The following is a 15,447-nucleotide window of genomic DNA, read 5'->3' as shown; positions in this document are numbered from 1 at the left end:
CATAACTTAAAATTTGACACCCTAGTCTTTATAGTAAGCAAAATATAAACGTTTTTATTAAGTAATGGAATAGTGATTTATGTATTCATAAATATAAAATGTAAGGAATGTCCCATAAATATTAGTAACCAGCTGCCAAAGACAGATAGCGTTGCAGAATGGGTTACTTTAGCACAAAGTTTAGTCAGGTATGAAGACACAGTATCTGTATACCCGTGCCAATGTGCAAAAACTCTGTACAATCTTCACCGACTTACATAAGGTATTCCAGCCTTCTCACTGATCATCTGAATGGCATGCTGAATCTGATCAGGAGTTCCTCTGATGTTAAACAACTTCTCATTGGGGTTAGGCCCGGGATGTTTCTGCAACTCTACATGTGCCCCAGACTGTTGGTTTATCTGACGGATGGTTTCACCACCTAAATAAAAAGAGACCAATTTGCAATATAAATTTATCAAATGTTAAATCTATTTATTTTATTCACTTGAATAATACCCATCTTTAAATAGGAAACAAAATGTTACAAACCTTTTCCAATGACCAAGCCACACTTGTCTGCGGGTACAGCAAACTGGGTTTCGTCCTGGTATCCTCCCCCGAATCCATCTCCTCGACCCATGCCCCTGCCAGGTCCCCCTCCAAATCCACCCCTCCCTCTACCGGGGCCACCACGACCCCGACCACCACCAAAACCACGACCCATTCCTCCTTCTCTCTGCTGTAAAACACATGATCATAGCTCTCTTAGTATATCATAAACATAATTATTAACTACAAGTTGAACGTTCTTGTTTTTACCATTATTTTTTTTTAATTGAGAGATAAACTGTTATGTGCAATAGACTTTTAACCTACATTATAATCATTGAGAAGGTCCTGGATCATGGAGGCAGCTGTCTGGACTTTGTCTGGGGCTCCGGTAATGGCACACACTCTCTCTGGACTGCTTCCATCATCTATAAATCACAAGAAAAATTACATAATTTTTTTTTTCAAATACATTATCCAAAACAATTTTATAGGAATTTTAATCTAAAAAGGCAGTGTAGCAAGGTCTACTATCAAACTCCATCTATGGGACTTGTGTCCAGATGGTGTTAGCGAATCCTTGCTTTGATGTTGCACTCTTCCGACACACTCGTAGCTTAGACATCTACAAGGGTTCTAATTGAGTGCTTCATTTAATAACACTAATTACTCACCAGCCTTAAACTGAACCTTGGCACCACTTTCTTGTTGAATCTTTTTAATCATGTCTCCATTTTTACCAATAACAATTCCCACTGCTGTTCTTGGCACTGGAATCTGTAGGAAGAACATACATGTACATGTAGTTTATTGACCATTATGTATTTATTGAATCGTACTAGAGACACTGTCCCAGTGCTATGAAATAATCATTTATAAGTAAAAGACACTGTAATACTAACCTCCATTGGGGGACCACCACCACCACCACCACTAAATGAACCATAGTCATTGAATCCTTTACTCATGTTCTGAAAATACAAGGATACCACTATAATCATTGAATAGAGATTTTTTTCTAGTTAACTTCATGAAAATTACATTTTATCTTCTTACTTCTTAAAGCTTAAAATGACTACTTTCTTTGCCTTGCTAAGAAACCTGTACTTCAATTTCATATTCTGTTATACAAAAGATCTATTTATTGATCAAAATAATAAAAATATTTTTCCTGAAACGTTACAACTTATCAAACCACAAGAATAAATTTTAAACCTGGTGGCTGTACTTACTTCCATTTCCTTTTCAGCAAGCAGGTCTAGTACCATTTCTTTGGCCCTCTGACATTTTTGGGGATCACCTGAGATCCTCAGAGGTTTTTCAGCAGCTGATGGGATGTTGCTATCTTGAATCATGACCATTTTTACCGCAGCTCTTTCCTGGAATGAGAAGAGGAAATCATATATAATGTTAATGAAAAAAAGATAATTTCAATTTAACAAGAGATGTTTGTAAAACACTTGTGCCCCCCTCCCCCCAAATTGGGTTTTTTCTTAGTCCAAAAGGGCATAACTCTGTCTACAATGGTGCAATCCTACCCAAAACAGAACTTGACCTAGAAATTCAGCTGAAAAATCTGTATACTAAATTTCATTTCAATATGTGCAACCTCTGCAAAGAAAATGAACGGAAACTGCAAATAAGTGGAAATTTTCTAAGTCCAAGGCGCATAACTCTGACAAAAAGGGTGCGATCGTACCCAAAACAGAACTTGACCTAGATATTCAGCTGAAAAATCTGTATATTAAATTTCATTTCAATATGTGCAACCTCTGCAAAGAAAATGAACGGAGACGGCAAATAAGTGGAATTTTTCCAAGGGGCATAACTCAAACAAAAAGGGTGCGATCCTACCCAAAACAGAACTTGAACTAGATATTCAGCTGAAAAATCTGTATACTAAATTTCATTTCAATATGTGCAACCTCTGCAAAGAAAATGTAAGGAAACTGCAAATAATTGGAATTTTCTAAGTCCAAGGGGCATAACTCTGTCAAAAATGGTGCGATCATACCTAAAACAGAACTTGACCTAGAAATTCACCTGATAAACCTGTATACCAAATTTCAGTTCAGTATGTGCAATGGTAGTGAAGAAAATGAACAAAAAACTAAATGGACCGACCGACCGAGATACAGCAGCAAAGCAATATGCCCTCCCTTCTTCGAAGGGGGGCATAAAAATGCAAACGGTTTACAAATTTACACATTTTGAGTCAATCAAGAAGCTGAAAAACTGGATATTGAAAGAAATTGGTAGTGGAAAAAGTTTGCCTCTCCCCCCCCCCCCCCCCCCCCAACTCCCTTTTCCGACCCCGGTCAATAAACTTTATCTTTTTATTTTATTTTTTTTTTTTTTTTTTTTTTTTTTTTTGCTTGCTTGTCAACTTTTTCAGGTAAGTAAAAAAAAAAAATTTCTGTGGCTGGCCCCCCCACTTTCAAAATCGATGCTACGTGCCTGTTAGTGAATTAAACAGAATGCCTAAATGATACCCCTCGCCACCCATATCAATATAATGGCAGTGTCCATGGGAATGAGAAACCCAAAATGTGTCGGATCAAAAAGTAAAAAATAAGGCACAATGGCAATACATTATGTAACTAGAACTGTCCAAATGGGACAAAATACCCCCCACTGGCTTTTTCAGAAGTGCTAAATCATGAATATTTTATGGATCTGAGAGAAGAGAGAAATGCTAAAACATTTTTAGTGCACATGTAATTGCTCATTATATTTTTTTATAAATAAAACAAAGGCACAGCCTAATAAAAAAAAAATAGACTAAATATACAGACCAGACACAAATTATGAACTTTTTCTGTCAGTGACCTTGAACTTGCATAAATGATCTTGGTTCAAAGTCATGACACAACCTCAGGTCATGAGCAATGTTTGTGTGAAGAGTAGATTCAAGTTTTCCATAATAAAAAAAGATATGGACCAGACACGAATTATAAAATTTTTCTTCCAGTGACCTTGAACTTTCCAAAATGACCCTGACCCAAGGTCATGACACATCCTTCGGTCATGAGCAATCTTTGTGTGAAATGAGAACTTACCAAGTTTATCCATAAGAAAAATATGGACCAGATAAGAATTATGAAATTTTTCTTCTAATGACCTTGAACTTGCTCAAATGACCTTGACCCAAGGTCATGACACATCCTTAGGTCAGGAGAAATCTTTGTGTGAAATGAGAACCTAGGCCTAAATAAAAAAAAATATGTTTGTTTCCTGTAACCCGACCGACCCATTCAAATTACCCCGGGTGAATTCCCGACCTACAGGAAGCAAACATATTTTCTTTTTAAGCCCTACCAAGTTTATCCATAAGAAAGATATGGACCGGAAACGAATTATGTAAGAAAGATATGGACCGGACACCTTTGCACAGACAGATCGATGGACAGACAGACATACAAGGTGATTCCTATATACTCCCCCAAACTTCGTTTGCGGGGGGTATAATAAAGATTCTGTGAGAGTCTCATCAAATTTCATTCAGTGGTATACATGAGAGGAGTTGCGGATAAGAGATGGGTACCCCAAAGCGTAATAGACGGACGGACATCCCGATTACTAAATACCCTCCCGCTTTTCAAGCGGGGGTGTTAATATAGTTATATATGTATACAGTCGATTTACAATACCTTATACATACAATACAGCAATCAAGTGTGTGTTAATGCATTCTCAAAAGTCAAAACGAAAGAAAGGGTGGTCGAAGAAATCTCTAATATAAGAAATTCTTTTCTTCTCATAAGAAATTTATTTAGATATTAAGTACGTCAACTACATCCCCAAGTGGTTGTAACAACCCCCCCACCCCAATCTTCATAGTATCATTAATCAAATAATGCATCGGTTGTATTTTACAGATTTCCAAGAACCGTACTTTTTCTTTAGAACTCGCTAAATTGTTTTAAAATCAGTAAAATTGCTTAATTTTAAACTTTACACCCCAACTCACGCTACCCATGAGTAGATGTAAAATTTTGGCCTAAATTTATATAGTTGGGCGTAACGATACACTCTTTAATGAAACAAAAATCTTCGTGCTAGTCCCGACTTTACGCTGATGTAGCGCTACGACTGGGTGTACGACCTTTGATGAAACGGGCCCCTGGTGTGTTCCTAACATTTGAACGTTCTTACAGGTAATAAGTAAATTTATAATTGGTATAAGTCCAATTAATTATTTTCAAAGTCCAGTATAACGCTACATAATTTACCACAATAACAAGAAAACTCAGTAATTGAGAAATAATTATCGTGGTATGAAATTACGGGACTTTTCATATGTATAATGTGGAAAATTATTCATCAACTGTGAATGTGTTTAGCTCTAATTCTTCTGAGGACATATACCATAATGGTTTGACGAATGACGCTTTTCCAAATTTTGAGATGAGAGGTTCTTTATCACTTCCTTTTCTTGCATTTATTTAATATTCAAATGTCGTTTCATTATTCAATCGTCAGTCCATTCGACTGATAGTCGAATAGTCGACTATTCGTTGACATCCCTAATTTTTTGTCAATATCTTTAAATACGAATTCTTTCATTTACAGATGATTTGTACAAACGTTTATATAGATAACATGTATTTAACAGTAATATAAAAATGATGATAAAGCAAAGCATTGTTCTGATATTTGATCATAACAATGGTTGCGTTAATCTTGCACTGATCCTCGGAATTGTGTTGAGGTGTTTGATAAAACTAGAAAGTGTTCAGTGGATTCACAGGTTTACATATACTCCTCAGATAATGCTTCCTTCTGTAGGCATATGCTTTCTGGCGAAAAATATCTGTAAGTTGAGAAAATGTACAAAAAATGTACCTCGACCCCCTTTTCATTCGCTTCGGAAGCCCACAACCCGTGCACAACATAGTATACACCTGGCATGTTGGGATATACACGGTGTCATTGTACTGAATTTTTACCAATCAATTATCATGTTGACCATAATTGGTCTCCTTTATAATTTCATTGCAGAAGTAACTGTATCAATTGTATTAAATAGTCCCAATACTTATAGAACTTTGTGTATATTACTATAAAGTCTATCAAGGAGATGTAATTTGATGAGTGATTTTTACATGCATTATTTTCAGAAGAGTTCAAGGTTGATATCAAGATCACTGCACCAAGGTGCGACTTTTTGTACATGCTGAGAAAATTACACATTATTGACATTAATGAAAAAGAATGGTAAAATTAAGATATTCTGAATAACTTAATACAGCTATATAGCTATTTTAAGCTATATAGCCAAATCAAGAGGTTGTACTGGACCTGGTAACGCCTCAATCCACAGGGGCATCTTATCCACTCTGTTCTCTACTTCACATATAAAAATACACAAGGGAAGAATCGAAAGCAGCACACGATTTGTAAACAAAGTCAAAAAACAACTTACTTGAGAAAAGTTACACAAATCCTCAAATGCACCAGTGCAAATGTTGTCCTAGTACTTATCCAGGCTAAAATATTCCAAATATATCCATTTAAAAATAGCTTTTATCCAACTAAAACCCCAGCTTTCTGCACATAGTGAAACTCTTCGCCCAAGAAAAGATAACTCCGCCTCGGATGACAAAGGGCTAGCACCCGAGGCCTTTCGAGTGCACTTGGAAGGCCTCGGGTACTTAGCTAGGCTAAGTAAATGGTGCTAAATTCGAAATGTCTGAAAAATACTTATGGTATGCAAGTTGATATACTTTTAATGTCAATTAATTAGCACAATTTATGTGCACAGCTGTTGATAAAAACAAAGCAATAATTATATGTTTTTTCTTTTAAATTTTAAAACGGAAGTTGTCATCCGAGGCGGAGTTATCTTTTCTGGGCGAAGAGTTTCAATGTGTGCAGATAGCTGGGGTTTTAGTTGGATAAAAGCTATTTTCAATGGATATATTTGGAATATTTTAGCCTGGATAAGTACTAGGACATCATTTGCGCTGGTGCATTTGAGGATTTGTGTAACTTTTCTCAAGTAAATTGTTTTTTGACTTTGTTTACAAATCGTGTGCTACTTTCGATTCATCCCGGTTCCATGTTCATTCGCCCGATTTCCCGTTCGCCTGATTTCTTGTTCGCCCAGAGTCCGCTCGCCCTAAAACTTGTTTGCACAGGGTCCGTTCGCCCTCATTTAATGTAGAATAAAATCTAATGAATTTTTTTCTTAATTTTTTGTACATTCAAAATAAAACAGACCATCACTGTGTCCGTCAGACGTTATGTATATGGTCACAAATCATGAAATGGTCACACCTGTTTTAGCATCAGCGGTCACACCTAATCAATTAACGTCTCTGTCCTTTAATTGTTTTCAAAACAAAGGGCCTAGCGCAATTCGTAAAAATAACACGGATGTATCCCCCTTCTTAACATTGATATTATTCATCTAATTAACTATGGTGCAAACATGAACATTTAGTCATTCAAAATTAAAAGATTAGAATCAAATCAAAAATTAAATTAGAAAAAATGATATACTCATATATTAATTTTAAATTCATATATATATACAAGTAAATATATGTATTTGGCGAACAAGATATTGGGCGAAAAATAATTCGGGCGAACGGACTCTGCGAACGGACTCTTGCGAACAGGTAGATCGGGCGAACGAACCCGTTACCATTCTTCCCTTGTGTATTTTTATATGTGAAGTAGAGAACAAAGTGGATAAGATGCCCCTGTGCTCAATCTCTCGATCCTTGTCCCGAGACACATTTGATTATTCTTACTACAATACTCAATAGCCCACCCACATACCATTTAGTATATTTAAATGGATTTTATTTGAAGAAAGAATTTAATAATGTCTTACTCGTCCTCGATGGAAAAGCACGGTACCTGTAGAAGCCATCTTTGCTCAGATACCAAAGCTTAATTACAACAAATCATTTCATTGGTTAAAGAAATCTGCAAAACCAATGAAAATGGATTTCTTACAGATTCTTTGCAAGGAACTCTTCTATGTACGAAGGTACATTGTCTATTTTTACACATTGCTAGATTTTGAAAGAAAAGGGCATTTAGGAACGATGTCAAAGAAAAGGCCTGCAAATGATCCATCATGGAGCGGAGGCAACACAACTTACAAGGACAAGATGGTGCAGATGACCCAACAAGAACGATTGATAGAAGAGAAAAGAAAACAAATAATGGAGAAAATGCAGTCTCAGCCCCCTCAACCTGCCATTCCTCAAAGTACATCGTAAGTGGCTATCATTTCATTAGATTGTTGATTAAATGGGTTGACAAACCTGGAAACCGGGGGGGGGGGGAGGGTAGGTTTGATAAACCTTAGGGCGAATTTGTTGCACCTAAACTGGTTCAGGTTTTGGTTTAACAGGTTGGGCACAGTTCCTTTTTCGGGGAAGTATTACAAATCAAAGTACTGAAAGTACTGATATTTGGAGGCTTGGAATGGACATGATTGTCTCTTTGGGATTTTTTTATTCATATTCTGATCCCAACATTTGCCTAAGGGTGGTTGGCCATATCTTTTGAACAGTAGATACCAGGACATTTATACTTCACATATGTATTCTTTGTGGAAAGACCTTTCATTGGATACTTACAACCTTTACCTTTTGACCTTGACCTTTGAGATTTCCATACTTATGAAAAAATTCTAACCTTGGCCATAACTTTTGAATGGTAAGGGATATATGGTGCTTTCATACTTCACATATATGTAATCCTTGTGAGAAGACCCTACATTGGATACCAAGAACTTTGATCCTTTGACCTTGGAGTTTGACCTACTTTTAAAAAGCAAATCTTGACCATAACTTTTAAAGGTTTAGGGTTGGTTCTTTCATACTTTACATATTTAATCCTTATGACAAGACCTTTCATTTGATAGCAAGACATTTGACCTTGGAGTGTGGCCGACTTTAAAAAAAATATCCTTTGTCATGACTTTTGAAGGGTTAGGGCTTCATACTTCACATACGTATTCTTTGTGGAAAGACCTTTCATTGCATACCAACAATCATGACCTTTTGACCTTTACCTTGGAGACTTCCTTACTTATGGAGTAACTTTAGCCTTAGCCTACTTTCATATTTCATAATTGTATTTCCAGTAAGAATACCCTACTTTTGGTACCAATATATTAAATTTGCATTTAAGAAAAGTTTAATTTTCGCTATAGTACCACACGGGGGGCAACAGTGTTTCACAAACACATCTTGTTCATTTATGTTATCATGGTCTAATGTTTAATTATGTAATTTACTAAATTCCTATTTTTCATCAAAAGGACAAACCACTCTAATTGCAATAAACTATGTTAATTTGAATTCTTAAATGACTCATGGCAAGAGCTTCCTGAAATGTGAGAAAGCCAAAAAGTACTTTAGTATATCTAACTTTTCAGGACTAAAAGGAGCTGAGGTACAAGCATTCAGATGTATCAATGCATAGATCTACGTGCACATTCAACTTTTAATTAACAAATTTGTTGTGGTGGGTATGAACATGAGGAAGATGCAAATACTTCCAACATTATGAAAAATGTTAAGCAGAACAAATGTCGGTTTGGGTGCAGATCATGAAATGTACTAAGCTTTACAGGTATTTGTTGTCCAGTGCGCATTAATCCTGGCTTCCAAATTGTTACTTGACAGGTGATACCTTAAGAAAACATTTGCATCTAGGTGAAAGTTGACTCCGCAAAATGTGCCATCCCATTGTGTAAGTTTTATTAAGTGATTACACCGCCTTTACTAGATATCGCGGATTCAACGATACCCTAATATCCAGTTTTATACGCGATTTTACGAATAATACCCAATTTTGTTGAAAATCCTTCCCATTTACAAGCATTCACCCATCCATTACACTTTTTTCAATATCTCTCCAAGGTTTGGGATATCTAATAAATTCAACTCCTTGCATATATTTTTGTGGGCATACCTTGAGTCACTATTGCAGATTGCATGACAACAGTGTTTTATTGTAGGGATGGGTATCGCCAAAAATTTCGTATCGGGATATATCACGATTTTTTTCGCACAATATCACGATAATATTATGATATTTTTAAAAGCAGTTTTTACAATGATTTTATATGAAAAGTCATTATTTTTCTAAAAAATATGCTAGAAAAACAAAATTTTACTTTCTTGAAATTTTTATACAGTGGACCCTCAGATATCCGGATGCTTCAGTATCTGGACGATTTTTCATCGGGACGAAATTTTTAAATGTTATATTGTCTTGTTTAACTGGTGATTCAGGTATCCGGACGCTTCACATATCTGGATAAATTGACTAGGAACCAAAGCGTCCGGATAAATGAGGCCCCACTGTATATATAAAATCAATTATGTTTGGACGGTAAGATGCCGTTCTTTTCACTTTTTACAACATTTTTTATACTTTCTGTAATTGTAATTTGAAAGATTGAACAAATAAATTAATAATTTCTGGACTTTATAATATGTACCTAAAGACCGGTATTTAGGTCTCCGTATCACTTTACATAACACGCAACAAAAAATCGTGATATACCAGTATACAGATAAAATCGCACATCCCTATTTTATTGCATCCTTTTTTGCACAAGTTAGCCATAATATTACTAAATTTACACCACAAAGTAAGATCCAAGCCACTGTTTTGGTCATGTAAACATAGAAATATGTGGGTCAGTTTGTCCCATCTAAATAGTTTGCAAGCTCTTCTGAAACATGTGATAAGGAATTCTAAAAATAGATGCAGCAGAGATTCTGAACCTGTGCTATAAACAGATAAGCTGCAGCTCTCTGCTGAGTCAGTGAGTGAACATTTAAAATATGTCAGTGTCAATTAAACAGCGATTCAGATTTCTTTTTTCTAGGTAATGTAGGGTATTAATGTGATAGGACCTTCACAAACTAATTAAAAAACCCTCAGACGAGGCGAAAGGTGCGAGATAATTATAGGTCCATGAGAAATCTTAACACTTGTATTAAACAACATCTGAAAAAAAAGAATTATGTTTTGTATGTGGAAAATATTTTCATCGAATTAGATTAATTGCATCAAAAGCAGATGCAGAGAACTGCACTCGGTGATCTGTTTTGGTTTCCCCAACAATTTAAATTCTATGTCAGCGAGAGTTTTTATCAGCCAATGAGTGTGGCCAGCAGTGGACTCTTAACATTACTGATCACCTGTCTGTATACAGCGCATATCAGATATCAGACAGGAAGACCAGTTATCAAAGTTAACGTGATTTGCCGCTAGATGGCGATCGCAAATTCCCTTCCACCGCAGATGAGCAATACCAACAGAGCAGAGGCTTTAAAGCCTCCATCTAAAAAAGGGAACTTTTACTCTTTTCAGTAATAAAAACATTACTGAATTCGGGAATTTTTGTCATATTTTTTTAATAATGCCTCATTCCATTTATTAAATAAAAAGTGCATAAAAAATACCATGTGATGTGTTTAATCTTTATTAAACGAACCTCGCTGAGTGAAAAATTCGGTCCTTCAGTGCTGCAGACAAGAGTTAAAGATGAGATTAAATCATACAGCATCGGGAGTATTCTTCAAATGGATGTGAGTATTTCCCTTAAAAGTATTTTATTATTTATTCAAAAACAGAAAAATTTCATAGCTTGGTTTCATGGAGGTGACATCTTTTGAAAATGCATAGGAATTTAAACTCACGTGCAGCAGAAATCCAAGACTTTTACTTTAATTTTTCTTGTTGACAAATGGAACGAAAAGTATGGAATCTAATAAGGGCATTGATTTTAAAAGAATATCGTTTGAAATTTAATATTTCAAATAATTATTTTCATCTGTAAAAGAAGCAGTGGTTTTCAAATTATTTGTACCATGTCATTTAAATAGATAGTGTAAAATAAAATTAGAACGAATAATTTCATGAAAGAGTTAGCAAGTGCTGAACGTATTCAGTTGCACAGTTTTAACACAGGTAAGCTTCCATAAGATATCTATATCATAGAAGTATTTCATTACTCATTTTCAGCTTTTTGCAGCGATAAATATTGCAGTTTTGAGCATACATACACTCAATAGACAATAAATATTTAGAGGATGTGAAAATATTCTTGCACTTTATCTTTCATTCAAAACAAACACGAAAATAGAGGCTAAACGAGTGAAAATTCCCTAATACTGTAATGTTTTTATTACTGAAAAGAGTAATAGTTCCCTTTTTAGCTCACCTGAGACGAAGGCTCAAGTGAGCTTTTCTGATCAAAATTTGTCCGTTGTCTGTCGTAGTCGTTGTCGTCGTCGTTGTCGTAAACTTTTCACATTTTCATCTTCTTCTCAATAACCACTGGGCCAATTTCAACCAAACTTGCTACAAAGTATCCTTGGGTAAAGGGGATTCAAGTTTGTTCAAATGAAGGGCCCCACCCTTTTCCAAGGGGAGATAATTATGAATTAGAGAAAAATTAATGGCATTTAAAAAAAATCTTCTCAAGAACCACTGGGCCAGGAAAAATGAAACTCATGTGGAATCATCCTCAGGTAGTGTAGATTCAAGTTTGTCCAAATCATGACCCCCGGGGCTAGGGTGGGGCCAAAATGGCCGACCCAAGTTTTACATAGGAATATATGATAGGAAAAATGTTTAAAAATCTTCTTCTCAAGAACCACTGGGCCAGGAAAGATGAAAATAATGTGAAATCATGCTCAGGTAGTGGTAGTGTAGATTCTAGTTTGTTCAAATCATGACCCCTGGGGCTAGGATGGGGCTAAAATGGTCGACCCAATTTTTACATAGGAATATAAAGGAAAAATCTTTAAAAATCTTCTGATCAAGAACCACTAGACCAGGAAAGATATAAATCATGTGGAATTATCCTCAGGTAGTGTAGATTCAAATTTGTTCAAATCATGACTCACGGGGCTAGGGTGGGACCAAAATGGCCAATCAAAGTTTTACATAAGAATATATAGGAAAAATCTTTGAAAATCTTCTCAACAACTACTGGGCCAGGAAAGATAAAACTCATGTGGTATCATCCTCAGGTAGTGTAGATACAAGTTTGTTCAAATCATGAACCCCGGGGTAGGGTGGGGCCAAAATGGCCGATCAAAGTTTTAAATAGGAATATATAGGAAAAATGTTTAAAAATCTTCTTCTCAAGAACCACTGGACCAGGAAAAATGAAACTTCTGTGGAATTATCCTCAGGTAGTGTTGATTCAAATTTGTTCAAATCATGACCCACGGGGCTAGGATGGGGCCAAAATGGCCGACCCAAGTTTTACATAGGAAATATATATAGGAAAAATCTTTAAAAATCTTCTTCTCAAGAACCTGGGCCAGGAAAGATGAAACTCATGTGGAATCATCCTCAGGTAGTGTAGATTCAAGTTTGTTCAAATCATGACCCCCGGGACTAGGGTGGGGCCAAAATGACCAACCCAAGTTTTACATAGGGATATACATGTATAGGGAAACCTTTTAAAATCTTCTTTTCAAGTACTGAAAAGCCATGATTAGTGATATTTATATGGAATCATCCTCAGGTAGTGTAGATTCTAGTTTGTTCAAATCATGAACACCTGGGTGGGGAGGGGGAATTCAAGCCCCCCCCCCCCCACCTCAGTATAAACTTTCAGTTCTGATCTGATATGTGCTATTTCCTAGCTTTGTACTCAGGTGAGCGCTTTGGCCCCTGGGCCTCTTGTTTAGTAATACTTCCCCGAAAAAGGAACTGTGCCCAACCTGTTTAAGGTTTAACAGGTTTGGCACACCCTACCAGACGGTACTTTTATCCCCCATTTGGTAGACAATCTCCCATATCATTGACGTATTTTACTAACCATTTGGGGAACAAAATTGGTTGTGTTCAAGTCCGTGGAGTGGCGCATAATTCTAAACCATGTGGAATAAAATATAGATATTTTTTGTTGTTCTGAGTGAAAAAAATCGGAAATTCTATGTGCAATTTTTTGCACAGAGTCATTCAAAAATTTGACTAAAACTTCGCGTATGTAAACAAGTGCAATATTTCTCTGTTTTTTACTTTAAAAGAAAATTCTCTCCTTCTCCAGCGATGCTGCACCTGTCAATCATGTTCTTTACTTTCTATTTCAATTATCTGGGCAACCAATCAATAAGTGCAAACCAATCAAAATGATGATCTTTTTTAACCCTGATGAAAAGTCGGATTTAACTACGAAGGCACATTTGTGTTAATCTTAGATAAGGAAATAAGTAAATGCAATTGGATTATGATATAATTATTGTTTTAAAATGATGTACTTGGAAGAAAATCAAGAATAATTGCAAAAGTCACTTTATGAATCTTTTATTGAAAATTAATTATCAAATATATTAAATTCATCAGTAATATACATATTAAACCACAAAAGGTCATATGGAATCTGCAACTTCATCCTAAAAGAAAAATAACAACAAATATTATGTTCAACTCTAGAAAAATATAACTTTATAGCAGTAAGTGCCCACCATACCAATAAAGCATGAGGAGCTTGTGTTTAACAGGATTTTAAGGAGATAAATATTGATGAAGATCCAAAAAGAGAGTGAAAGTTAACTCATCAAGAGTTAAACTACTTGATGAAATTGAAATTTTATCCAACAAAACACAACAGATTCTTTTTTGGATCGATTGATCAAAAAGTTCAGCTGTTTCAGGCAACTATGGGTATCATTTTTACGAAGTTACGGAGAAACTGCACATGGAAATTTGACCGTTTTATGTTAATTGTGCGAGGAATATGTTCACTAAAATTCCCCAAGGCCTATGCAAATGCGCTTTTGCTTTATTTTAATAAAAATTGCAATAAAATAAAAAAGTCCACCATTTAGTCAGTAAAATACATCACCGATATGGGAGATTGTCTACCAAACGGGGGATAAAGTACCATTTGGTAGGGTGTGCCCAACCTGTTTAAAACTAGTTTTTCAATCTGGTTTAAGTTTCAATCCTGTTTACCTCAGGAAGTCGATTTACCCAAATGTGCATTTACAATGTTGTAGTAGGAACCTTAATATAACAATATATTAACCAAATTACACATGCAAAAAAAAGTTAAAATCTTTTTCATAATAAAAGAATCCAAGAAATTATAGGTTATTTGTTCCTTGCTTTTCTTACTTAAAATGCAGTATTATTTTTATAATGCCTCAAAGATTCCTCAAATGATCAATTTCCACATTTTCAACACATGAAAAGATAAAAACTTGGGTATTTATAATTATTACTCTTGAGATTTCCAATATTAAAACTGTCTTTACAGTATGTTCTACAATTTATCATACATGTTAAAGTTTGTCAAAATGATTCAAAACATATTTCTGAAAAGGAAAATTTAATAACAATTTCTTCTCATTATCAACAGGCACTTGTTTTGTACATGTGGCACCCCTACTTATTTTTACCAATAAGTAAAAACAAAAACAAACGAACAATTAAGTGCCTGTGTCATTATCATTGAACGAACACACCAAATTACAATATGCAGCATTTAGGCCAAGCTTAAAAAATTCTTTGTTTGCAGTTGCCGACCTGTGATTTTTAGTCTGGGTAGGTAGGTAGGCAATTTAAAAAAAAAAAAAATTTTTTTCCAGATTTTTAGGTCACCTGAGTAAACTCAGGTGACCTATTGCTGTCTGTTTGCGTCCGTCGTCGTGCGTCGTCCGTCGTGCGTTAACATTTGAACATTTTCAGCTTCTTCTCTGCAACCACTGAACCAATTTCAACCAAATTTAGCACAAAGCATCTATGGGTGAAGGGGAACAAAAATTGTGAATTTCATGATCCCTGCCCCCCTGGGGCCTGAGGGGTGGGGCCAAAACCACTAAAATTAATGCAATCTTTAAAAATCTTCTTCTTTACTCCTGGACATCAAGCAGTCAAACTGTTTGCATGATTGTAATCAGCAATGAGTCC

General features: G+C 35.5%; 1 protein-coding gene across 1 annotated transcript; it reads right to left on the bottom strand.

The window, feature by feature from the left end:
• Positions 1-230: 230 nt before the first annotated feature.
• LOC134279723 (far upstream element-binding protein 3-like) lies at positions 231-1,958 on the bottom strand (the record flags this gene model as incomplete). Its single annotated transcript, XM_062762141.1, has 6 exons — positions 231-421; positions 532-721; positions 859-959; positions 1,206-1,308; positions 1,434-1,502; positions 1,764-1,958. Coding segments are annotated over 6 exons (834 nt in total), but the record flags the coding sequence as incomplete, so codon positions are not given.
• Between the last annotated feature and the right edge of the window lie 13,489 nt (positions 1,959-15,447).

Source organism: Saccostrea cucullata, unplaced genomic scaffold, assembly GCF_032062105.1.
Source record: "Saccostrea cucullata isolate Sc308-1 unplaced genomic scaffold, CSIRO_AGI_Scuc_v1 ctg6362, whole genome shotgun sequence".
NCBI lineage: Eukaryota > Metazoa > Mollusca > Bivalvia > Ostreida > Ostreidae > Saccostrea > Saccostrea cuccullata.
This window is presented reverse-complemented; position numbering and strand designations above follow the sequence as displayed.